This window comes from Ammospiza caudacuta, chromosome 8 (assembly GCF_027887145.1).
Source record: "Ammospiza caudacuta isolate bAmmCau1 chromosome 8, bAmmCau1.pri, whole genome shotgun sequence".
In the NCBI taxonomy this organism is placed as follows: domain Eukaryota; kingdom Metazoa; phylum Chordata; class Aves; order Passeriformes; family Passerellidae; genus Ammospiza; species Ammospiza caudacuta.
The window spans coordinates 6308403-6334795 of NC_080600.1; the positions used below are offsets into that span (position 1 = coordinate 6308403).

The 26393-nt window shown below is 54.9% G+C and overlaps 1 protein-coding gene across 1 annotated transcript in view; it reads left to right on the forward strand.

Annotated features, from left to right (window-relative positions):
- The window catches only part of TRPM8 (transient receptor potential cation channel subfamily M member 8), a 32380-nt gene extending 25055 nt beyond the window's left edge, over positions 1–7325 (forward strand). Inside the window, exons 19-24 of the mRNA XM_058809489.1 lie at positions 27–198; positions 1030–1207; positions 2796–2986; positions 4682–4781; positions 5961–5994; positions 7275–7325. Coding sequence (XP_058665472.1) covers positions 27–198; positions 1030–1207; positions 2796–2986; positions 4682–4781; positions 5961–5994; positions 7275–7325 — 726 coding nt within the window. The remainder of the gene's footprint in view (positions 1–26; positions 199–1029; positions 1208–2795; positions 2987–4681; positions 4782–5960; positions 5995–7274) is intronic.
- The last annotated feature ends 19068 nt before the right edge of the window (positions 7326–26393 follow it).

The window sequence follows — 26393 nt, forward strand, 5'->3', positions numbered from 1 at the left end:
ATTGATGCCTGTTGTCCCTTTTTCAGATGATAGATGTCTTCTTCTTCCTCTTCCTCTTTGCTGTGTGGATGGTGGCCTTTGGTGTGGCCAGGCAAGGCATCCTGAGGAAGAACGAGCACCGCTGGGAGTGGATCTTCCGCTCGGTCATCTACGAGCCCTACCTGGCCATGTTTGGCCAGTACCCTGATGATATTGATGGTATTTGCCTTCTGGGGGTCTCTCCTGGCTGGGTCAAAGGCTCTGTCCTCCTAAATGTTGTCCAGACTGTGCTGGCCCCTTGCCTCCAAGTCTAAAGGGGAGCAGGGATGGAGGGATGAGGGCAGGAGCTGGGGCTGGGCCCATGTCTTGGTTTGGAAAGACAGGAGTCTGCTAAGGAAGGCAGGAGCCTCCCCTGAAATGGAAAATGTAAAACCACCCCTCCCTTTTCTGAATTGCTATAAATTTTAAATTAAGGGGTTCTCAGGCAAAAATATGGGAGTAGGGAATAACAGTTCTTTAATAGGGAAGAAGATAAAAAGATAAACAATGCAGTAAACTAAAACACTGAGAGTCAGAACCCAGCCTGACACCCTGTGGGTCAGGGTGTTGGTAGCAGTCCCATTGGAATTGTGGCTGCAGCCCTCCTGCAGTGTCAGGAGTGGTTCTGTTGGAGCAGGGATCCGGTAGAAGGGTGCAATCTTCCTCTGAAGATCCAGGGGAAGAGAGCAGCCGTTCCTCTGGGAAACCCAGTGGAGAAAAGCCCTGCTGGTGTTCCAGAGCCTCCACATTATATCCGGGTAGGAATGCTTGGCTCTCCCCTCTGGGCTCACATCTCCCAGTGGGATGCCGTAGTTCTCATCAGCCATGCAGTGACATTCAATAGCCTCTTATCAGCAAATGTCCCCCCAGTTGTGGAAGAGATAAGGAAAACTGCCCACTTAACAGAAGAGAACTGCCATGCAGATGGCAAACGGAACACAATTTGCTTGGCAATCCAGGACAGCCCAGCAGAACAGGAGCTCACTGTTTGCTCTCCCCTCTCTCTCTGAGGTACCACCTACAACTTTGACCACTGCACCTTTTCTGGGAACGAGTCCAAGCCCCTGTGCGTGGAGCTGGATGCCAACAACCAGCCCCGCTTCCCCGAGTGGATCACCATTCCCCTGGTGTGCATCTACATGCTCTCCACCAACATCCTCCTGGTCAACCTGCTCGTGGCCATGTTCGGGTGCGTACCCCAGGGGCCCTCCCGGCCACCCCCGCACTGGCATTTCCCTGGGAAAGGGAGTGCACTGCTGGAAAACAGCAGGAAGCCTCCCCTTGCCTCTGCATCTGTCCCTGCAGCCTGGGGGAGCTGGTGCAGTGTCCTGGGGAGGGACTGCTGCTTGTCCTTGGCCTCCACCTCTGAGCATCCTCTGAGCTGGGGGCTTGGTGTGAACCCCCGTGGGTCACACAGGGGTGATGCTGGGTCAGGGCCTGGCCAAGTGTGAGCTGCTGCCCCAGTGACCTTGCTGGAGTGAGTAAATGAGTTATTCTCACCCTTCTGTCCCAGTGACCTTGCTGGAGTGAGCAAATGAGTTATTCTCACCCTTCTGTCCCAGTGAGCTTGCTAGAGTAGAGTAAATGAGTTATTCTCACCCTTCTGCCCCAGTGACCTTGCTAGAGTAGAGTCAATGAGTTATTCTCACTCTTCTGTCCCAGTGACCTTGCTAGAGCAGAGTAAATTAGTTATTCTCACTCTTCTGCCCCAGTGACCTTGCTAGAGCAGAGTCAAGGAGTTATTCTCACTCTTCAGGACTCTATGGTTTTATTAACCTGAACTTGCTCCTGTGGTTGAGGCCTTGCTGGGTTCATACAGTGCTTTGTGCCATGGATTTGATCCATGCCTGGAATGTCCTTAATACCTCTACTACAAATCTTAGGATCTTTTAAATTTTTTGTTAGTGTTCTAGGTTTAGATTTACTTGTTTTGTTTTTTTTCCCCCTAAGAAGGGAGTTATCTGCTCAGTTAATAAGACACAATATCTTGTGAAGAAGCATCCTGTTCTCATGTGTTTAGGCTGCAAGAAGATTGCTTAGAGCTGAGGTAGTAAAAGTACATGGAGCATTTTCTTCCTATTCAAATTTTTTCCAGTTTATTTGTAACTTCAAGGGGGTTTTTTTTCCTACTGTCTTAGTTCCACCCATTTGCAAATTACTAAGAAGGAGAACAAGCTAAATAACCTCCTAGCCAATAAATGAATGATTGGGGCCCTAACATCAGAAGCTGCTGGGATGAGTCCAGAGGAGAGTCTCCAAGGGCTGGAGCCCCTCTGTTCTGGAGCCAGGCTGGGAGAGGTGGGGGTGCTCACCTGGAGAGGAGAAGGCTCCAGGGAGAACTCAGAGCCCCTTCCAGGCCCTAAAGGTCTCCAGGAGAGCTGGAGAGGGACTGGGGACAAGGCACGGAGGGACAGGACACAGGGAATGGCTCCCACTGCCAGAGGGCAGGGAGGGATGGGATGGGATATTGGGAATTGGGAATTGTTCCCTGGGAGGGTGGGCAGGCACAGGATGCCCAGAGCAGCTGTGGCTGCCCCTGGCAGTGTCCAAGGCCAGGTTGGATGGGGCTTGGAGCAACCTGGGATGGTGGAAAGTGTCCCTGCCCATGGCAGGGATGGATTGGGATGAGCTTTAAGGTCCCTTCCAAGCCAAACCACTCTGGGATTCTGTGACTATAAAACCATGCCCTGGTACAGTAGAGGAGTGCTCTGTTCTTGGCTCTGCTGCAACTCTTTGGTGAATAACTCATGCTGGGTGTGTTCTCTCTTTACCACCAGCTACACGGTTGGATCAGTGCAGGAGAACAATGACCAGGTGTGGAAGTTCCAGCGTTTTTTCCTGGTGCAGGAATACTGCAGTCGCCTGACCATCCCCTTCCCCTTTGTCATCTTTGCCTACATATACATGGTGCTGAGGAAATGCTTCAAGTGCTGCTGTAACAAGGAAAGCAAAGAGCCATCCATTTGTTGTGAGTTGTATTTTTCCTTGTTGCCCAAGGAACCTTGGATTTGGCCCTTGTTGCCCAATGCAGCAAGTGCATTGCAGATCCTCCATGGCATCCTGTGCTTATTCCAGGCATTTTGTGCTCCCCTGGGAAATTTCCAAGGGCCATGTAGACCTCTGTCATGCAAATCCACTGTGCTGCTGGAAACCTCTTCAGTAGGATTCAAGTTTTCAAGTGAGATTTATCCAGTGCTCTCTTGTCCAAACCATTTCGATGTAGAATTGCTTTGTGTGTGTAAATGATTAAGACTTCAGATTAATCCCAACTCTTTAGGGCTGCCTGTGCTGTTTCCCAGCCTTGCAAGGTTTTTTGTAATTCATCCTGCTTGCTAGGAATGACAGAAAGAGAATAAACAGTTTCCATGTAGCCAAACGAGCAAACCACCTCAAAAATTGCAAGTCAATTCTTGAGCTATTTCTCCTTTAATTTCTCTGTCAGAGGACACAGATAGGAATTGTTTTAACAAGCTTTCCCCCCATCTCTCCTGCAAATGTAGTGTTTTCTCAGCTGAGAGAGCATAAGTTGAGTTAATTGACAGGCCTGTTCCCATTCATCAGCAATCTGCCTGTTGCCCTGCAGCAGAAGCTGGATTTGTTACCAGTTTAGGAGGAAGAGCCTGCTTTGGGCTGTCCAAATTGCTTAGCACTAAATCACTTTGGCTGTCCAGATTGCTGTGTGGATTCCTCGCTGGGGAAGCTGTTGGATGGCAGAAATTCCTGCTCAAATGATGCACAGTGGATGCTGCAGCTCTGAAAGAATGGGAGAGTTAATTAGAGCCAGAAAATGATTGTGGTTTTGCTGATGATAGGACCTGAGAACTGTGTGGAGGAAGCACATTGATGTATTGACTGTTGTAAAATCCTGCCTTCTCATTTAACTCTTATGGAAATGATTGGGATTTGGGTGCTTATGTGTTTCTTGGAATGTAGGAGAACAGCTGAGGGGTGTGTGAGCTCCGAGGAGCACTGGGTGGAAGAAAGGGACTTCAGCTTCTTTTGTCTCAGTTAATTTTATTTTTTACTTTAAACCCCTGTGGTTTACCCTATCCTCCTGGAATATGATAAAATGCTGAAGTATTACCTTGGAGGGCTTTGATGCCTCAAAGTGGGCTCCTCTGTATCAATTCTTGAATTCACAGCACCACCACAAAATGCTTCTTAGAGAAGACAATTCTTCATCATTCTGGAGGGTTTCAGTTCAGTGAAAAATCCTACATTGTAGTTCTTAGAAGTGTTACTCTTAATGACCCAATGTGGGATAATATAGAAACAAATGGAAAGCTCAAACCCAGATGGGAACTTGCTAGAATGTCCTGTACCTGCTGAAGCAGAGGCACCTGTGTTAACCAAGACTCAGAGAATCCAGAAAGACTTTTGGAGCTTGTAAGGTTGGGGAGGAGGGGGGTGTTTTGTCTTTGCTTGGCTGGTTTGCGGTTTTATGTTTGCTCATATTTTGCATTTTTAAGTGACTCTGGTTGACAGGAGCATTCAGTGCAAGGTGTTGGTGTCACATCTGTCAGGGGTGGGCAGTGGGGCTGTGAGTGCTCAGGATGTGGGGAAGGGAATCATTAACCTCAGAATCCACGCACTGACCCAGCCTTTTTGCACCTTGGCTTTGGAAAGACAAATTAAGTGTTTTTTCTTCAAATACATTTGCCAGGCTCGAGAAATGAGGACAATGAAATCCTGGCATGGGAAGCTGTCATGAAGGAAAATTACCTCGTCAAAATCAATACAAAAGCAAATGATTCATCAGAAGAGTAAGCCTGCCCATCTTTGTCTTCATTCTCTTAATTTTCTCTTGAACATTTCTAGTGAAGGCAAGTTTTCAGCAGCTCTAAACGTTTACAAATTAATGAGTAAGTAAGCAATCTCAGCATAAACATGCTTTTTATTCCTAAAGTGAAATGGTGCTTTTTTGTCTGCTGAAGAGAAGAAAAATGTCTTCCCATGGTGTTTTGAGATCTCATCATGGGAAGCAGTGCCACAGCTGACTCTTGCTGTAGCATTAGTTTAGGTTGGATATTAGGAAAAAGTTCTTTATGGAAAGGGTTGTCCAGCCTGTCCAGCCCTGGAATAGACTGCACAGGGCAGTGGTGGCACTCCCACCTCAGCGTGGGGATTTAAAAGCTTTGTGGATTTGGCACTTGGGGACACAAGTTAGTGGTGGGATTGGTTGGACTCAATCTTTTCCAACCCAGATAATTCCATGGTTATACATTTAGCAGAGAATGTTTGCCATTGGATTTGGAATCTGATGTTCCCACAGCAGTAATCCAGATGGAGATGTGTACTTAGTCTGGAAGGCCTCTGAGGAGGGAAGATGATCTTTAGAATCATGGTATTTAGAGGTTGGACACTTAGACTTGGATGTTTCTTTGACTGCCAACTCATGGAAACATTATCTTTGGGATCTGTCTCACTGTTTTCAGAGTAATAGTACAAGAGAAAAAAGAAACAGAAAGAAAGGAAGAAAACAGAGCACTGCTAGAGAGCAAAACCTGCTCTGTATGATTGCTTAACTTTGCTAACTTCTGACAGCTTGAGTATTTCCCTTAATCAGAGAGAGCTGTTAGGAATGGGCAAGAAAAACCAGACCCTTCCTATCCGTGGGCATGAACATTGCTGTCCCCAAATAAGTGTTTAGTTAAGACTACCCAGAGACATGCAGCATTGGATAAGAAGCCAAACAAATACCAAAACCATCTCCTCGGTACTGGAAGCAAAAGTGTCTTGAGAAGGAAAATGGAATAGCATCCTACTACTAATAATAATTTGCATATTAGTTCATTTACTTTTACTAAAAATGATGCCAGTCACGTGCAGCCCTGCCTCCCTGGGAGGATGGAACCCTGGGGGAGATGGGATGTGGTAATTGGCCAAGTTTTCCTTGGTATTCAGACTGATCCCTTTGCTCCGTGTTCTCCTTCTGCTTCTAGGATGGTGCATCGATTTAGACAGCTGGATGCAAAGGTACTTCTGTCCCAGACTGCTCTGGGGAATGTGATTCTCTCTGGTGAACAGGGGGTGTGCCATGGCAAGGAAAATGAGCTCCCAGAGTTGTGTGCAGTCTTTGTCACTGTCCCCAGGACCCCATTTTAACTGGGCTTTTTTACCATGGTGTTTTGATTGCATGGACAGGAACGTGTATGGTGTGTAGAGATTAGGACAAGAGGGAATGGGTTTGAACATAGAGCAGGTAAAGATGGGATAATGGTAAGAAATTCTTGGCTGTGAGGGTGGGCAAGCCTGGCACAAGGTGCCCAGAGCAGCTGTGGCTGCCCCTGGATCCCTGGAAGTGCCCAAGGCCAAGTTAGATGGGTTGGAGCAGCCTGTGTCCGTGCCCACAGCAGGGGTGGAACACAATGAGCTATAAGGTCCCTTCCAACCACAAGAGCTTCATATTGTGAAGGAAAATGAAACAAATGAAACAGAAAGACACTTGCTGGAGGAGTGTTTCTCAGTATTCCTTGTGGGATGGAATAAAATAAAAGTAATTTCCGCCTTAAACTGCAGCATTCAGCTGTGTAACAGGCCCATGAAACACCAATGGGAAGAAGGGGTGTCACACACCTGGAATGTCCCCTTCCCAAGGTGTCTGTCAATTTTAGCTTCTGGTGCTGTTGGCATTGGGTAATTAAGCAATAGAAAGCTACCAATCTGCCAGAGAGCACATTACGAGAATTGCCATACAAATAATCTTTTTATGACTGTGATGCTGAAAAGACATTCACAGTGGGTATTTTCTGAGGCTTGACTGAACAATCTATTTGGCCTCTGAAGTGGGGAGTGGCTTTGACATGAAGCACAGACTTTTGAGAAGCTCACAGGTGAAAAGAGCCAGGTATACTTCAGAATACATATTTTGGTTGCTGTCAAATAATTTAGATTACAAAATTATAGTTTGCTTCCCAAGACTGAAAGGGAAGTGGTGAGCCAGTCTGTGGCTAGTGATGCTGCTCTTGAAACTGAAAAGAGATCCTCCTAACCTTAATTCCCTCCTGAAAAGAAATACCCATCTGCTTCTCTCTTCTGGTAACTGCTGGTTAACTCACTGAAATACAGAGGCATCAGGACTTGCTGCATTAATTGCCCTGATGAACATTGTAATTGGGAGTGTCCTCTCCAGCACTCTTGCATTTGGTGCAATACTTGAAGAGGCAATTAGTCATTACTTCCTTTTCTCATTAGCATTGCTTTCCTTCAGCTAGATAGACTTTACCAAAATAACCTCCTTCTTCTTTTTTTTAAAGCTCTCTGATTTGAAAGGCCTTCTGAAAGAGATTTCCAGTAAAATTAAATGAGTGCAGCTGAAATCCAAGAGCAGCTACTGGAGCAGGGTAAGCCCTCTTTACATCCATTCTCTGCCTTGAAAAAGCCTACCAGAATTTGTGGTGTTCAGTTGGTGTGTCTTTGGAAGAAGAGCTAGTATTAATTGTCGATGCTTGTATTCATATTGTCTGATACTGGGAAAGAAAGGAGACCAGAATTCTGTTCCTCATTTGTGTTTTTCTTTCTGAAAAATACAGTTTTCCATCTGGGGTTTCTATCAATTTTGGCACTGTTTAAAATACCTTGTTTTGCTCACTTCTCTTTGAAAAACTGTGACTAACCCAAGGTCATTTCAGTTGTCTTTGTGTTGGAGGGCCTCAGCACAGGGCTGCTGTGCTGGATCCTCTACCCTTGGTACCTTTTAACTCTGAAGAGCATGCAACCCAAATAGAAAAGACAGGAGTGAGGGCAGGAGTAAGGTTTATTTTTCCATTATCAAAGTGCGGCTTAGGCTGGATCCCTGTAGCCTTCCTGTGTCCTGTACAATAAGCTGCAGTGTGAGGAGCTGACCCAAAGCCTCCGGTCCGGCTGAGTGTCTAGTCATCAGCCTTGTGTACTTTCACCTCCAGTTTTAAGGAAGAATCGGCTTGGATCCCACAGTGGGAGGTGAAAGGTAGACAGAACACTGATGGATGCAGAGAACACTGTCATCTTTAGAGACAGCAGGTTAAGAAGAGTAACTGTTGAATGAGATAATCTGGAACAACTTGATCAGCCTGGACATTAGGGCCTGGCTCCTCCTTCCACAGAGTGGTTTTGTCCAGGAGAACTTAAACCTATGCCAAACACTCCCCAGTCAGCTCACTGTTTTCCTGGGAAAACTGAATATTCACCTGACCTAAGTTCCATTTAGTCATGAATTACTTGCAACCACCTAATAAAATCTACAAGGGTCACCAGTTCCTGGGCTGGTTGTAGGAGGTGCTGGACTCCAAGTTGCTTAAAAACCAGGCTGTAGAATAGTGGAATTCTGGAGGCCATTTAGGCCAGCACAGATCAAAGGGAGCTGCAGTGTGGCTGGAAAACCAGGCTGTAATTCAGGCTGTAATTAGTTACAGTGGGGCAGCCTGGGACAAGGGACAGCAGTTTATGATGGAGCTTGTGGAAAAGGATCTCTCATTGCAGATGATAGCGCCTTCAGAAGAATCCTAGAATCCCAGAATGGTTTGGGTTGGAAGGGACCTTAAAGCTCATCCATTCCACCCTCTGCCATGGGCAGGGACCCTCTCCCCGGACAAGGCATCCAAGTCACCTGAGCTGATGTGGGGAGGATGAAAGCAAAGCCTTGAGGTGGGCTGGGAGCTCTACTCTCCAATTCTTTCTGTTGCTCACACAGGTACCAATTCATGAAGAATAATTGCTCGGAGCTGGCAGTAACCCCCAAGCAGATGGCAACAGAGGCACCAGACTGTCAATGTCTCAGCAGGAGTCAGCAGGATTTTCTTGCTATTTTTATTTTCATTGATCAAACAGCCCTTTCTGCTTGTTGCAAGGTTGTGGGGAAACAGGAGACGACTGCTTATCTCCTGACATGATTCCTGCATTACCCAAACTCTTCTCATCTGCCCTAATGTCCAGTGGCAGCAATTAGTCCTAGTAAGCTGCTGTTGCAAAGCACTCCTATTTCCAAGAGTTCTGCTACTGTTGCCAAAATCCTTTTGCTTTTCCATTTCACTCAAAGGGACCTGTGCATGGGTTTCCTTCAAGCACTAATTGCTTGTCTGAATGAATCCATCTCCCTTCCCATTCCATCCTCTAGTAGCTGGATCTTGCTTGTTCCTTGCATGGGCTGTCTGTCAGACCTGCTGGGGTCTGGAATGCTGGTGTGCCAGAATGCAATGGATTTTGGCATCATCCCCCTGAGGAAAGCCTTTGGTCCAACCCTGCATCCCTATTTCGGACCGTACAGCAACATTGTGGACTTGTTCCCACTCTACCTGAAACCTTTCAGCACTGCAGAAGTTCAGCTATTACAGCCCTGCATGGAAGAGACTTTAATTCATCTAGGAAGTGATTCCAAAGACTTTGTGGGCAATCCTTGCTTGGTTTCATTAGTGAAAATTTGTATCCTGGGAATGCTGGAACTCATTTGACTTTTGCAACCTGTGTTTGCTGATGTTTCCATCTGGAAATGGAGAAGAGATTGTTGGAACCTTTAAATAGAGCAATGCTCGATATGGTGAGGTGGCGCTTTGCGCTTTCTGTCTAAAACAGCAGCTGAATTCTGTCACATTTGTTTGGTACAACTGAGAGCACAGCCAACTGAAGGCACTACAAATAGCATTTATTTACATGGCAAAGCACTGTAAAAAAGCAATCTTCCTTCCCAGGGTCTAGGAATCATGGAATCATACACTCACCGGAGAAAAGGACCTGCAAGGATCAGGAGCCCAGCCACTGGCCCTGCACAGACAGCCCAACAACCCCACCCTGTGCATCCCTGGGGCATTGTTCAGATGTTCCTTGGGCTCTGGCTGTGCCCATCCCCTGGGGAGCCTGGGCACTGCCAGTACCCTCTGGGGAAAGAACCTTTTCCTGATCTCCCACCTGACCCTGCCCTGACACAGCTCCAGCCATTCCCCCAGGTGCTGTCCCTGTCACAGAGAGCAGGGATTGGAGCTGTCCCTAGGGAGAAAGATGCTGAGATCTCCTCCCCCTCTCTCCTCCTCCTCTCCAAGCTGAACAAGCCAATTGACCTCAGCTGTTCCTCATACAGTTTCCCCTCCTGTCCCCTCATCATCTTCATGCCCCTCTTTGGATACTCTCTGCTAGCTTTATATCCTTATGATATGTTCAGAGAGGTTGCTGCTCTTCTCTCCCTGCATCTCCTGACCCAGCTGTACTGTATGCTGTGCATGACACCATCCTGGGGGATCCAGCACTAACAACAGCACTGGTATCTGTTTACATGGGGAAATACTTCCTGCTGAAAACTAAAGGAGCCAGGCTTTCACTGATTCATATGGCAGTTAGCTTGCATCATAAATTCTCGAGATAAGATTCCTTTCTGGAAATAATTTTCCTCATATCATTTGTCTGCCTTGGATGTGAAAATTGTGCTTTTTGTTCACTCCTTTCCTATATAAAACCTGTGGAATCCTTTGAACCCTTCAGGGAAATCCCAACGGCCTTGCCTTGGAAGAATATACAATAGTCTCCACCTAGGCTGAAAGACTTCTGCCACGGAGCCTTGCAACACTATGATCCACCCCTGTTCCTTCCTCCATAGGTCCCAAATTCTCATGGTTTCTCCTTTCTGTATTTCCTCATTGGTTGGGGTACCCCTGGTGTCTGGCCCTGTCTTCCCTGAAAGCTAATCCCCTTTGCATTGCAATTTGTGCTGCCCCATTTGCCCACTGACCTCTATGTAACCTGGTGCAGAGCATACATCCAGGTCTGTCTCCCTGATCCCTTCGGCATGGTGGATGCAATAAACCTTTGCTGGAACACATCATACAAAGGCCCTTCCTGTCTTTGCTCTGCTGAGCTATCTGTGCTGTGTGTGTGTCTCTGTGTGTGTGCATGGACTTGAAATGGCTGCTCTTGTGGCCTTGCTCCAAGCAGCTTCTGAAGGAGATGCTTCAAAGAAGACTGCAGCATTTCTGCCACTCCGCCACATGGAAACAAAACCCTGGTGTGTGATTGCCCAGAGCTCTGGAGATCTGTTCTTGTGTGAATGTAACTGTGAAGCCATGTTCTGTCAGGTCTGAATTCTGGACTCAGTCCAGGTCCAGTGCTGCAGCCAGGGGCACCAGCCTGTGCCTCACACGCCACTCCCTTCCCTGGGCAGCGCAGGCTCTTCTCCCGGCACCCGTGGGCCCGAGCCGGGTGCCCACGGAGCCCCGGCCCGGCGGGGCTGCGGGCCGGCACTGCAGCTCCCCGCGCAGCAGCCGGCCCTCTGCCCCCTGCCCTCGGGAGCCCTTGGCCAGCGGCTGCTGGCCGCGCCTCAGGGCACTGTGGCCAGGGGAGGCCAGGGCTGGGCACAGGCAGCGCCCGGCCCAGGGGCTGAGCCCGCGCCAACCCTTCCCTCCTGCCGCTCTCTGCAGCTGGCACAGGACAGGAGCAGAGCGGCCGAGCACCTGCGCCGGGCCCTGCGCTACCTGCGGAGCCCACAGGAGCGCCTGCGAGAGGCGGCCATCAAATTCATGGGTGAGCCACGAGCCCGGGCTGCCCTTCCCCTCCCCGGCCCGGCCCGCCGCAGCTCGGCCCCAGCCCCGCCTGCTGCCCCGGCAGCGCCAGCCGGGCCCGGCGCCGTGGAGCCCTGACCCCCCAGGCTGCTGTCTGGATGCTGCCAGTAAGGGGCAGAAGCAGAGCTGGCGGCCAGGCAGGGCTGCCAGCTGTCCGGACCACGGTGCCGTGAGCGAGGCCCCCTTGACCCAGAGCTCTGGGCCCGCAGAGCTGCTGCCACCATGGGGAGGGCGGCCGTGTCTCCTCCAGCAGGGCTGCAGAGTCGCTGCTGCCCCGGCGGCTCTGGACCCCACAGAAAGAGCACCAGGGCGGGCTCAGGAACGAGCACAAGAACAGCAAGTCTATTTTCAGCGCTTGCATTGGCTGCTCCTTTAGGGTGCTTGCACCATACTCAGAGAAAAAGAAAACCTCTTTCTCCTCTGAGAGTTATCCCTGTCTTCTGCACTTTCCCAATGCACGGGATATTACGTGCTAGCCTCAGACAAACAAACACTGCTGCGATAAACTTTAAACTCAACTGGTATTTTTATTCCAGAAGGCATGAAAAACTTGCAGAAAAGTCCAAAGAGACATATTTGTGTCTCTGTAGAGTCCCTCTGGTCTGTGAAATGCAGTAGCTGTTGCTGTGTTTGTGCAGCTGCTGATCCCTGCTATGGAAAAATTCCTTTCAGGAAGGAGCACAATTATCTGACAGGGACAAAGTGTGCCAGCAGTTGTTCCAGGTGCTTCTGCCGTCAGCCCCTGCAGGAAGGAGCACAGCCCCCAATGCATGTGGGCTTTGGCTCCCTGTGGCACAGAAGCCCCCTGTGGGCACAGGTCTCTGGGGCAGGAGACGGGCACCAGCGCTGCCAGGGCTCGGGGGGTGGCAGCTCTGCTTGGGCAGGGACTCTGCCCCAGCTGCTGATGGCAGCGCTGCCCGGGCCCCAGGGCTCACAGCAGCATTGGTGCCCGGGCCCACACGTTCCTTGTGCGAGTCACACCCGCGGGTTTAGGATGGCCACGGGCCGGGATGTGTCCAAAGGAGGCCGTGCCAGCGTCCCTGGAAGGGCCCGTGCCCTTCCCAGCGCGGCTGCGTCGGCAGCCCTGGGGGCTCCTTCTGCTGCCCTGAGCCCGCAGAGCAGGGCAGCGTTTGCTGATGCTCTGAGCCCTTCCTAAAGATCCTGTTGGGCTGCCTTGGACACCTGGGGCCAGGCATTCCTTCCAGCCTGGGCCACTTTGGCTGGGCAGGGGGCAGCCCCAGGGCAGGCGGAAGCGTGTGCAAGGGCCCTTGGTGACACACTGCAGCACGGTCACCGTGCCATAGAACAGAACCCGGTGTCCAAGGTCCCTTTGTGACACACGGGAAACAGAAGCATGCCTGGGTGCTCGGAGCAGGTGACGGGACAGGACGGGACAGAGCGGTGCCGTGAGGAGCCCCCGCACAGCGCGCTCCTTCCCGTCTGACGCGGAGCTTTCCCGAAACGTTCCTTTAGCTGAGCTCGAGGCCAGACCACAGGATTGCTGACCTGTGGTCTCCCCGAGGTTCCTCTTTTGCAGCTGCCCTTGAGGGCAGCGTGTGGGACTTGGTTGCCCGGAGCTTTTCCAAGACATCTCTCCTGCAAGTAGCTCCAGTCACTGACATGGAGCAGAGAACCCCAGGAGTGCCCAAGTGGGTCTGGGTGGAGAACAAGGAGGAAGAAGGCCCTGGAGCTGCCCCAGCACTGGAGACCAAGGAGGTGGTGCCGTTACAGCCACCACAGGAGGGTGAGTGGCAGAGCTGGGCATCAGGAATGGTGCCTGCAGACAGCTTGGCGCCATGCCATGCCATCCCCTGGGGACATGCCCAAGGACAGGACAGAAGAGGGGCCGGGTAGACAACCCGCAGTCGCCCTGCTCCATCCCCTGGGCCATCCCAGGGCTCTCCCTGCCTGGGCAGAGCAGGGCTGGGCTGTGTTCTCCGGCCTCTCCCACAGCCCCTCAGCTCTGGCTGCGCTCGCTCTTTGCCAGATGCAGCCCTGGAGCGCACACAAGAGCAGGAATCCAGCCGTGGCCGCTTCCGCAGCACAGCGCAGGTACCTGCAGCCACCCCCACCGGGGCTGGGCCTGCTGTCCCTGCTCAGCCCAGCACCGTGTGTGCAGCACTCCATGCAACATACCCGGCTTCCTGCCCTTCTCCTAACACTTCTTTACAAATTCATCAAGAGAATTCAGGAGGAAGAGACCATCTCCGTGGGCACTGGGCCCAGACCATACTCACCCATCTTACAAACCAAGACACCTGCTGCCCTCCTGCCTATGCTTGGAGAAAAAAATTTTTACAATCCAAAGCAAGTAAGCAGCCTGTGGGAAGGGTTTGATGGTCCCAGGAATTGCTTGGCCTCCTAAGACACGTATGCTGGTTGCTGTGAGCCTTTGAGGCCATGGCAGTGAGTGGGCCGGGAAGGGAAGCACTCCTCTGGGGAAGCTGGGAACATTGCTCCCTCTGGCAGCTTCCCAAGTCTCCCTGTGCCTTCTCCAGGTGCCTGCCATGATGAGGTTCATCCACCAGTGCATCATGGCCAATGATTGTGCTGAGCACAGGCTGGACGAGGCCCTGCTGGATCTCACTGAAGCACAGCCACATGACGCAGTGATGACGCTCCTGCGTGTGGCCCCGTCCTGTGACAGGTATGGGGCCCACCTGCCCACAGGGCTCAGGCCCCCCCAGCCCATCACCCTGTACAGCCTGGCCCAGGTGTCTGACCAACAGACACATCCAGGCCCCTCTGGCTGCTGCCTTTCCCAGCCCTGGCACGTCAGCCCCTGAGCCTGCTGCCATGCTCCCTCCCTGCCCCTCAGGCCTCTGTCCTTACAGGACTGGGCTGCCTGGCTGCTGCTGGCCAGGGCCAGTGGCCAGAGGCAGAACTGGCAGCGAGCTCAGCTCCCCCTGGGGCTGTGTCTGAGACACCCCTGAGACAGAGCTCTGACCCCACAGAGCTGCCATGGCCATGTGGAAGACCATCATGGGCTCAGCCAGGACTGAGAAGCTGGCACAGCGGATCCTCCTGGATGTGCTGGGGAGCTGGCCAGAGCACAGCACGTGCACCTCTGATGGGGATGAAACGGGTGTCTTTGCCCTGGCTGTGAGTTTCTGCAACTGGCCTTTGCTGGCCCCAAGGCCGCCCCTCCAGCAGCTCTCCATCCTCCTTCCCCCACTGCATCTGCCTGCCTCAGGCGCTGCCCTGAAACCGTGCCCAGGGGCAGCTTCAGGCCCACCAGGCCCCGTGCTCCCCCTGCCTCTCTCCGGGCCTCTCCCTGCCACGCTGGTGCCCTGCCACACACACAGCATGGCACTGACACTTTCTCAGGGGCTTTGTCCTTTGCAGGCAACCATGGTGATGTGGAAGATCCTCCAGGAGCCCCCTGTCCCACGTATATTGAAGGTGTATTTCCCCCGCCTCTTTGTGCATCTGCTATTCCAAGTGTTTCTCAGCACAGAAGAGATGCCAGAGGAGGTCAATACACTCTGGAAGCGATGCCAGGAAGAGCACGGCCTTGCCACCAGCCCCAACAGGTGCTCCATCCCACTCCTGTCCCTGCCACATGGCCTGGGAAGGAGCCAGTGCTGCCAGTGTGACCTGGGCTTTGCTGTGCTCACAGGTTTGCAGTGCAGACCCTGAAGTCCCTGCTTTGCCGAAAGCAGTACAACGACGTGGTGGTGGCAATGGAACGCAGGTGTGGCTGGGACACGCTGCTCTCTGTTGACACCCGCCACTATGCTGTGGGTCTGCTGGCCAGGTGAGACCCCCTTCTCCCCACTGCCTCTGACATTTGTGCTCTGTGCCCAGAGTGACCCACACAGTCCCCGTGCTCATGGGCCAGAGGGCCTTGTCACTGAGGGAGCGCCAAGCAAACTGGAAAGTCTGGGAGAGGAGAGTGGCCAAAAGAGCCGCCTCTGAAGTAGCCCAAGTGCGCTTGCAGGCTGCTGGACAAAGACCTGACCTGTGTGAGTCACTCCTGTGACAGGTTTTATTCTCCTGCCTCACAGTCTTGCTGACTTTTTCTCCTGCCAGGGAGATGTCCTGCATCTCCATACCCTCCTGTTCCCGGATCTTTCGCTACCTGCTCCGGCTGCTCAGAACACGGGAACCACGCTGGGATCTGCCCGCCCTGGCATTCCTTGTGGAGGTGAGCCTCAAGGCCAGCGCTGCCTGGCTGAGCTGCCTCCCTGCTCTCTGCCCTCTCACAGCCACAGCTGCCAGGACGGTGCCCGTGCCCTGTGCTGCTGCCTGGGCCCAGCCCTGTGTGGCTCCGGGCTCCTGCGGCCAGCTCCCTGTCACTGCCCTGTGCCTTGCAGGTCCTGGAGTGCCTGGACTTGAGGGAACGTGATGCTGAGAGAGTCCTGCAAATCTTCTCAAGGTACCTGCAGAGTGAGTGCAGGGAGAGGCGTCGTCTGGTACTCAGGGCCCTACTCAAGCTCACTGACGATCCCTCGATGGTGAGAAGGGGGCAGTGGCTGAAGCCATGCAGGCAGCATGGGACTGGGCAATGCAGTTGGTTGGCCTTGCCTGGGCTTTGGGTGCTGGGGCAGCTGCTCCCAGCTCTCCTGCCTCCCACTTCAGCTGCCCCAGTGCTTCAGGACAGGCCTTTGGCCTGTGGGCCCTGTGGCAGCAGGGTGGCCTTTCACAAACTTGTGTTCCACACAGGCTGAAAATATGTGGAGCCTCATTGAAAAACTTGTGGAGCTCCTGCGTGATGAAGATGGAGAGATAGTTAAGATAACAGTCATGGTGCTCAGCTTTATAATCTTGGACAAGGACACGTCAATACCCACCCCCATCGCCCTGCAGCTGGCTGAGGGGCTCCTGCCACTCTTTGACCATGTAAGGCTCTGTACCCACAGCCCTGGCCACTGGCTGCTGCCCGGACACTTGGTGCCCTGTGCAAATGCAGGCCTGCACCCAGGTGAGCCCCTCACAGCCCATGCAAAGATCTTCTTTTCTTCTCTTCTAACAGGAGAATAGCAAGGTGAAGCAGCTCTCCATATTGCTCTTCCGAACATTGCTGGCTCTTCCAATGGGAAAGAAAAGAAAGGCCCTGGAGACAAAAGTGCGCCACACCCTTCTACCACTCTTCTTCCACTGCCATGATGAGAATCAGCGTGTGGCACAGGTGAGGACTCGTGGGCTGCTGTTGTCCCCTTGGGAGGGGACTCGGCTGCCTCCTGCTCTGGTCACCTCTCAGGCTGCAGCCTCCTCCAGGCCTTGGCACAGAAACAGGGTTGCTGTGTCCTGTGCTCTGTGCACATCTCTGCGTCTCTGCTACTCTCCAGGCTTCTTTGGAAACGCTGCTTTGTGTGGCCGAATTCCTGAAGAGGAAGGAACTTGACAAACTGGTGAAAAAGAAGAAGCTCTGGATGTTCACACACAGCCTGGTAAAAGCAGACGAGAATCCTAAGCCTCAACCCGCAGAAAGCCCCTGAGGGCGGTGCTCAGTGTGTGGGCTGGCAGCTGTGCCCCTGCCCGCTGCTGCAGCCAGAGGCCCCACGGGCTCTTCTCCAGGCTCCCGTGGGCACAAGCCGGATGTCCATGGAGCCCCGGCCCGGCGAGGCTGCAGGCCGGCACCGCGGCTCCCCAGGCAGCAGCCGGCCCTCTGCCCCCTGCCCTCGGGAGCCCTTGGCCAGCGGCTGCTGGCCGCGCCTCAGGGCACTGTGGCCAGGGGAGGCCGGGGCTGGGCACAGGGGCTGATCCCGCACCAACCCTTCCCTCCTGCCACTCTCTGCAGCTGGCACAGGACAGGAGCAGAGCGGCCGAGCATCTGCGCCAAGCCCTGCGCTACCTGGAGAGCCCACAGGAGCCCCTGCGAGAGGCGGCCGTCAGGTTCATGGGTGAGCCACGAGCCCGGGCTGCCCTTCCCCTCCCCGGCCCGGCCCGCCGCAGCTCGGCCCCAGCCCCGCCTGCTGCCCCGGCAGCGCCAGCCGGGCCCGGCGCCGTGGAGCCCCGCCTGGCCTGGGCATTGCTGCTGCCGCCCTCTGGCAGCCGTGCCCTGGGGCGGCAGCGTGCGGCAAGGGCCGGGCTGAGCCCTGCCGGGCCAGCAGCCCGTGCGGCCACAGCGCCGGCAGCACCGCTGGCAGGGAGCTGTGCCGCTGGGGCCGTGACAGGCTCTGTGTTCACAGGCATCGCCGGGCGGCACCTGAGGGGGCGGCAGCAAGAGCTGCAGCTGATCTGCACTGGTGAGTGAGGGCAGCGGGCTGACAGCGGGGGCTGCCAGGGGGAGAGCTGGAAGCCCTGCCCCGGCTGTGGAGGGCTCTGCTCCCGTGGGCAGAGCACACTGACATTTCAGGGCCACCTGGGCCATTCGTGGCCAACAGCTTCGGGCTGATCCCCTTGCTCCCCGCTCCCTCCTGGCCATGGCAAGAGCCGGCTGGGATGGCCCTGGCAGGAGGCTCTCCTCAGTTCCCCGCGGATCTGGGATCTGACCTTGGCTCGGTTCCTCTCTCTTGCAGCCCTGGAAGAAATGGCAAATGACATCAGCCTTTCTGTCAGAAGCCTGGCTCTTCAAACTTTACACATTCTCAGGGCAGAAGCTACAGTTCGATATCCCATCTTAGAGAACCTGGAAGATCGGCTCCGCAGGGCCTGGAAGACAGGGCTTCGTGTCTCAGGGCTTGGCCGCCTGTGCTGCTGGAGCTCTATGGTGATCTGATGCCAGGGGCTCTGTCTGCTGGGACCACCAGAGCCAGCATGAATTTTTTCAGTTTGTTCAAGACTGTTCTTTTCTTCTTTTTATTTTTCTTTTGTATGTAAATATAGAATGTGTTATTATAGAGAGAATCCCAGGATCTTTCTTTAGCGGCCCAGGGTCCGTAGGGCTTACGGGAGGAGGATGAAAAGGGTGCTTGTGCTCAGCCAACTGCCCAGACGTCAATGCTGCAGGGAAAATGGCCAGAAGGCCCTTGGCCTTTGGTGGTTCTGCTGAAGCCTTTGTGCTGCCCACAGAGCGGCTGGGCAGGGGCCCGAGCTGCGGGGATCCCTGTGAGAGCGGAACCTGGAGATGGCCACAAGCCCTATGCCAGGCAGGAAGCGCCATCCATGTCCTCCTGCCCGTGTGCTGCTGGCTGCCTTGCTGAGGGCTCCCAGGTGCCCCTGGATGGGGCTGCTCTGGAGCTGCTGTGGGGCTGCGGCGCTGCTGCTGGGCAGCTTGGCCGGGCTGGGGCAGCCCCTGAGGGGCTGGGGCGCTGGCAAGCCCTGGGCAATGGGCTGTCAGAGGCCACAAGCAGCCCCCTGGCAGCTGCCTTGATCCTGAGAGCAGGCTGCTCTGGCACTTCGTCAGTGGGCGGTTGGAGGGATCCCCTGGAATCAGGCGTGGAACCCTGGTCCCAGCCTTTGAGGCCTGTGAGGGCAGGAGTTTTGGGGCTGGGCATGTGCCCTCCCTGTGCTCCAGACTGGAGCCCCTGGTCCCTCAGCCTTAGGCATTGAACACCACTGCCTGCCTGCTGAGTCTTGTTCCTGTTGCCGTGGGGGAATCCGAGCTCTGTGGTTTTAGGCCCCATTGAGCCAGAAGAGCAGCAGCTTTGAGCTCAGAGGGGCCACAGAAAGGCCCTCGTCACAAAGGGCATTCGTTGCTTTCCCAGGGCAGGGACACATGAGATTGTGGCAGGCACCTTCAGGGTGCCACGCTGCCTTTGCACTGGGCCACCTCCCTGTGTGCAGGGCTGGCTCTTTGCTTTGCTGTCCTCGGCCTGTTGCTGTCGTGCTCCTCTGGCTGCCTGCAGAGAGGGGCAGCCCTGTAAGGAGGGTGAAAGGCCTGTCTCCAACATCTCAAGGGGGAAATGGAGCTCTCGCGGTCCTCAGCCCATGCTGTAAGCAGAGCAGAGCCTTTTCCCCAGCACTGGTGGATTTCTGCCTGCTGCTGGCCCCTGGCAACCGTGACCCACTGCACTCGGTCTGAGTCACCTACAGGATGGCTGGTGCCTCTTGATTTGCTGATGGGACGTGAGGGGCACTGAGGAAAAGGTGGGTGTCCCAATGCTGAGGGACACAAAGGTCACTGAGCAGACTTGAGGCTTCCCCAGCAGGTTGCAGGTGCCTTCTGTGTCACTGAAGGCAGGGCAGAAGCCCAGCATGCCACTGAGGCCAGCGAGAGTCCCTGAGGGGAGGCGGGTGTCTATCGTGTCCCTCAGGGTACGGCGGTTTCACTGAGGGAACGGGAGCGTCACTTGAGGGGGACACGGGCACGCCGCGTGTGGCTGAGCGCACATGCCGCTGGCTGAAGGGATGCCAGGGCTGCTGAGGGGCCGTGGGCTCGCCCTGAGGGACACGGCAGGGCCGGGCCGGTCCCCGCTGCGCCGCCGCCGCCCGCTCCCCTCAGCCGCAAGGAGCGTTTCCCACCCAGGCGCGGGTGGCCCCGCCCCGCCGCTCCCCTCAGCCGCGGGCGGCAACTCGAACCCGCTGGGGCCGCCCCGCGGGGCCGGGCGCCGGGCAGCCATCCAGAAGCCCCGGGGGAGCTGCCCCGGGGCTGCCCTGCGCTCAGACACACCGAGGAGCATGGGGCAGCGTTGGCTCAGCGCCAGGGAGTGTTTCACTTTGCCAGGGGTGAAGCTGCAGTAGCTTAGAGGGACAGAACTTCCTAGCACAGGAATGCTGGAATTACCTGGTGTCACTTGCAGGGCACAGAATGAACATTTGGGCTTTCAAGTTGAGGTAATCACTGGAGTGTGGGAGTAATGATATTGGAGGTGATCTGTCGAGTACATGTAGTGGATATTTGAGCAGATCTGTGGTGATCTCTTGGGGAATAAATTACTTTTGAGGAAAAGTCTGAGTAATTTCTAGAGGGCGCATAGAGATCATTTTGTGACAAATCCTGAGGTAAATGTTAGGGCAAAGCCAGAACATTTGGGGGTAAAATCTCAGGTTCTCGGCCTTCCCACTCCCTCATGCCATGCCCCAGCAGGGCAGCTTTGCCCTCCCTGTGCCCAGCCAGCCCAGCCTGGGCACCTCAGGGGTGCCCCCACCCTCCTGCTGAGGCCCGGCCTCCAGGGCTTCTGCCGCAGGCCTGGGAGACGCCCTGGGCAAGCGCCAGAGCAGCCGGGTGCCAGGGACAAGGCGGCTGCCTGGGGGCTGCTTGTGCCCTCTGACACCCAATTCCTCAGGGATTCCCAGCACCCCGGCTCCTCAGGGGCCTCCTGGTGTTCTGCCAATTAACTGAGGCGATTTAAAGGACACACCACTGGAAATAATGTCCTTCTTTTACATGAGTATGAAGGAACCACAGTGCTGGATGATACATTAAATTAAAATATTCGCTTGGTTTTAGTGACAAGCAAAAACAAGCAAGGTAGTGCACCTAAATCAGTATTGTAAAAGAGAAAGGAGAACGATTCAGAAAGATGCATCACCCATTGCCTAAATTGTTTATCATCTTGCAGATCTGTACTTGCATTTTACATTAAGGAACTGGGAACCATTCCCAGCAATTGGGAAAATTCTATGTCATCCATTCCCCCAGAGATGAGGTCTCCAAATTTGCCCCAAAAGTGGGTCCAGCTTTTATAGACCAAAAAGAGCAAGTCCAAGTGACTTAATTACATTTTTAGCCCAGAAACCCCTATGCAGCTGATGGCACACTTCACAATCAGCAGGGGACACAGCTAGGCCAAAGCCCAGACCTCTGCTGGGAGGGTTTCCCCTCAAATACCCTTCAAAAAACCTCTATTCAAGTCAGTTGGGAAAGTTTCTTCAAATGATCTATTTCTGGCACCTAACCCCACAGGGTTATGTGAAAGTTTCTAAATCAGCTGCTTTGGAGTCAAACAGCCAACACTAAGAATCCTTGTCATCTATTTGTAGCTAAATCACACTTAGGGGGATTTGAAGGAGTTTGGAACGAATGACAGACCAGACCTCTGAGCTTTTTAGATTATGCCATTTCTTTTTCTTATCTTCTACATAGATAGGAAGGGTGAGTTTGGCTCATATCTCCACCACAAGGCTCAGAAGGTCACAAGACTTCTAGTTACAAGACCTTTTAAGCATTTATTGGCCAATAAAACATTGCCAACAAGGATATGTATGTTTCTGACCCAATTCTTATATATTTCATCTTATGGACTCTTGCTACAGTGTAAGCTTTCTTAGGCAATCATGTTCTGACACACAAACCTACAGCACTGCAGTCTAAACTTCGTGTTCAGCGATTCAACTACTTTCATTTTTTCTATATCTTAAACTCTAAAATGCTAAACTTTCCTCCACTTAGCTTAAGGTTTCTCTGCTTTATACTAGAAATCTACACTCTCGCTTCTAGCATCTGAGTTTGGAAGCCCTTTCCAAGGCCTCAGCTCAAATCCCGTGTTTAACTCTAGGCCTTGGCTAACAGGCCCAAAGATCTGAGAAGCCCCTGCATTTCTGTTTCCAACAACACTGATGCTATTAATTCCAGAGTGCCCAGGAACCATCTTGCAAGTCACTCAGGCAGGATCAAGGCAGCTGCCAGGGGGCTGCTTGTGGCCTCTGACAGCCCATTGCCCAGGGCTTGCCAGCGCCCCAGCCCCTCAGGGGCTGCCCCAGCCCGGCCAAGCTGCCCAGCAGCAGCGTCGCAGCCCCACAGCAGCTCCAGAGCAGCCCCATCCAGAGGCACCTGGGAGCCCTCAGCAAGGCAGCCAGCAGCACACGGGCAGGAGGACACGGATGGCGCTTCCTGCCTGGCCCAGGGCTTTTGGCCATCGCCAGGCATGGCTCTGGCAGGGATCCCCGCATCTCGGGCCCCTGCCCAGCCGCTCTGTGGGCAGCACAAAGGCTTCAGCAGAATCACCAAAGGCCAAGGGGCTTCTGGCCATTTTCCCTGCAGCACTGCACGCCTGGGCAGCTGGCTGAGCACATTCACCCTTTACATCCTCCTCCCGTAAGCCCTACGGACCATGGGCAGCAAAAAAAAGATCCTGGGATTCTCTCTATAATAACACATTCTATATTTACATACAAAAGAAAAATAAAAAGAAGAAAAGAACAGTTTTGAACAAAATGAAAAAATCCATGCTGGCTCTGGTGGCACCAGCAGGGATCATCTCTCTGCAGAGCTCCAGCAGCACATCCAGCTGAGCCCCAGCAGTTGTGGCCCTGTCTTCCACACCCTGCAAAGTAGGTCGGGCAGATTCGTAAAAGTGAAATATTGAGTTCTGTGTGGTGCCCTGAGAATATGCAAAGTTTGAATTGTCAGGCTTCTCACAGAGAGGCTGATGTCATTTGCCATGTCTTCCAGGGCTGCAAGACAGAGGAACAGAGCCAAGATCAGATCCCAGATCTGTGGGGAGCTGAGGAGAGCCCCCTGCCAGGGCCATCCCAGCTGGCTCTTGCCATGGCCAGGAGACAGCAGGGAGCAAGGGGATCAGCCCGAAGAGCAGCCACGAATCCCCCACGTGGCCCTGAAATCTCTCTGTGTGTGAGCAGCCAGGGCAGGGCTTGCAGCTTCCCCCTGCAGCCCCCGCTGTCAGCCCGCTGCCCTCACTCACCAGTGCAGATCAGCTGGAACTCTCGCTGCTTCCCCCTCAGGTGCCGCCCGGCGATGCCTGTGAACACAGAGCCTGTCACGGCCCCAGCGGCACAGCTCCCTGCCAGCGGCGCTGCCGGCGCTGTGGCCGCACGGGCTGCTGGCCCGGCAGGGCTCAGCCCGGCCCTTGCCGCACGCTGCCGCCCCAGGGCACGGCTGCCAGAGGGCGGCAGCAGCGATGCCCAGGCCAGGCGGGGCTCCACGGCGCAGGGCCCGGCTGGCGCTGCCGGGGCAGCAGGCGGGGCTGGGGCCGAGCTGCGGCAGGCGGGGCCGGGCCGGGGAGGGAGCCCGGGCTCGTGGCTCACCCATGAACCTGACGGCCGCCTCTCGCAGGCGCTCCTGTGGGCTCTCCAGGTAGCGCAGGGCCTGGTGCAGGTACTCGGCCGCTCGGCGCTTGTCGTCTGCCAGCTGCAGAGAGCGGCAGGAGGGAAGGGTTGGCGGGGGCTCAGCCCCTGGGCCGGGCGCTGCCTGTGCCCAGCCCTGGCCTCCCCTGGCCACAGTGCCCTGAGGCGCGGCCAGCAGCCGCTGGCCAAGGGCTCCCGAGGGCAGGGGGCAGAGGGCCGGCTGCTGCCCGGGGAGCCGCGGTGCCGGCCCGCAGCCCCACCGGGCTGGGGCTCCATGGGCACCCGGCTCGGGCCCACGGGAGCCTGGAGAAGAGCCCGCGGGGCCTCTGGCTGCAGCAGCAGGCAGGGGCACAGCTGCCAGCCCTGCACCCTGAGCACCGCCCTCAGGGGCCTTCTCCAGGCTGAGGCTGGGGCTTGCAGGCTGTCCTTACTAGGCAATTGGCGAAAATCCAGAGTTTCTCCTTCTTCACCAGTTTTTCTAGATCTTTCCTCTTCAGGAACTTGACCACACAATGTAGCGATTCCCGAGAAACCTGGAGAGCAGCAGAGTCCCAGATATGGCCACACAGCCCAGGGTGCAGGACACATGTCCCAGTGCCACAGCCTGGGGGAGGATGCAGCCTGGGAGGTGACCAGAGCAGGAGGCAGCTGAGTCCCCTCCCAGGGGCACACCAGCAGCCCACAAGTCCTCACCTGTGCCACACGCCGATTCCCATCATGGCAGTGGAAGAAAAGTGGGAGCAGGCTGTGCCGCACTTGTGTCTTCAGGTCCTTTGTTTTCTTTTCCAGTGGAAGACTCAGCAATGTTTGGAAGAGCAATATGGAGAGCTGCTTCACTTGGCTATTATCCTGTAGGAAGAGAAGAAAAGAAGATCTTTGCATGGGCTGTGAGGGGCTCACCTGGGTGCAGGCCTGCATTTGCACAGGGCACCAAGTGTCCGGGCACCAGTGGCCAGGGCTGTGGGTACAGAGCCTTACATGGTCAAAGAGTGGCAGGAGCCCCTCAGCCAGCTGCAGGGCGATGGGGGTGGGTATTGGCGTATCCTTCTCCAAGATTATAAAGCTGAGCACCATGACTGTTACCTTAACTATCTCTCCATCTTCATCCCGCAGGAGCGCCACAAGTCTTTTAGTCAGGCTCCACATTTTTTTGGTCTGTGTGGAACGCAATTTTGTGAAACACCACCTTGCTGCTGCAGGGCCCACAGGCCAAAGGCCTGTCCCAAAGCATTGGGGCAGCTGAAGCGGGAGGCAGGAGAGCTGGGAGCAGCTGCCCCAGCGCCCAAAGCCCAGGCAAGGCCAAGCGACTGAGTTGCCCAGCCCCACGCTGCCTGCACGGCTTCAGCCACTGCCCCCTTCTCACCATCGAGGGATCGTCAGTGAGTTTGAGAAGGGCCTTGAACGCCAGGCGACGCCTCTCGCTGCACTCGCTTTGCAGGTACCTTGAGAAGATTTGCAGGACTCTGTCAGCATCACGTTCCCTCAAGTCCCGGCACTCGAGGACCTGCAAGGCACAGGGCAGTGACAGGGAGCTGGCCGCAGGAGCCCGGAGCCGCACAGGGCTGGGCCCATGCAGCAGCACAGGGCACGGGCACTGTCCTGGCAGCTGTGGCTGTGAGAGGGCAGAAAGCTGGGAGGCAGCTCAGCCAGGCAGCGCTGGCCTTGAGGCTCACCTCCACGAGGAACGCCAGGGCGGGCAGATCCCAGCGTGGCTCCCGTGTTCTGAGCAGCTGGAGCAGGTAGCGAAAGATCTGGGAACAGGAAGGTATGGAGATGCAGGACATCTCCCTGGCAGGAGAAAAAGTCAGCAAGACTGTGAGGCAGGAGAATAAAACCTGTCACAGGAGTGACTCACACAGGTCAGGTCTTTGTCCAGCAGCCTGCAAGTGCACTTGGGCTACGTCAGAGGCAGCTCCTTTTGGCCACTCTCCTCCCCCAGCCTTTCCAGTTTGCTTGGCGCTCCCTCAGTGACAAGGCCCTCTGGCCCATGAGCACGGGGACTGTGTGGGTCACTCTGGGCACAGAGCACAAATGTCAGAGGCAGTGGGGAGAAGGGGGTCTCACCTGGCCAGCAGACCCACAGCATAGTGGCGGGTGTCAACAGAGAGCAGCGTGTCCCAGCCACACCTGCGTTCCGTTGCCACCACCACATCGTTGTACTGCTTTCGGCAAAGCAGGGACTTCAGGGTCTGCACTGCAAACCTGTGAGCACAGCAAAGCCCAGGTCACACTGGCAGCACTGGCTCCTTCCCAGGCCATGTGGCAGGGACAGGAGGAGTGGGATGGAGCACCTGTTGGGGCTGGTGGCAAGGTCGTGCTCTTCCTGGCATCGCTTCCAGAGTGTATTGACCTCCTCTGGCATCTCTTCTGTGCTGAGAAACACTTGGAATAGCAGATGCACAAACAGGCGGGGGAAATACACCTTTAACATACATGGGACAGGTAGCTCCTGGAGGATGTTCCACATCACCATGGTTGCCTACAAAGGGCAAAGCCCCTGAGAAAGTGTCAGTGCCGCGCTGTGTGTGTGGCAGGGCACCAGCGTGGCAGGGAGAGGCCCGGAGAGAGGCAGGGGGAGCACGGGGCCTGGTGGGCCAGAAACTCACAGCCAGGGCAAAGACACCCGTTTCGTCCCCATCAGAGGTGCACGTGCTGTGCTCTGGCCAGCTCCCCAGCACATCCAGGAGGATCCGCTGTGCCAGCTCCGCAGTCCTGGCTGAGCCCATGATGGTCTTCCACATGGTCATGGCAGCTCTGTGGGGTCAGAGCTCTGTCTCAGGGGCATCTCAGACACAGCCCCGGGGGGAGCTGAGCTGGCTGCCAGTTCTGCCTCTGGCCACTGGCCCTGGCCAGCAGCAGCCAGGCAGCCCAGTCCTGTGGGGACAGAGGCCTGAGGGGCAGGGAGGGAGCATGGTAGCAGGCTCAGGGGCTGACGTGCCAGGGCTGGGAAAGGCAGCAGCCAGAGGGGCCTGGAAGTCTCTGTTGGTCAGACACCTGGGC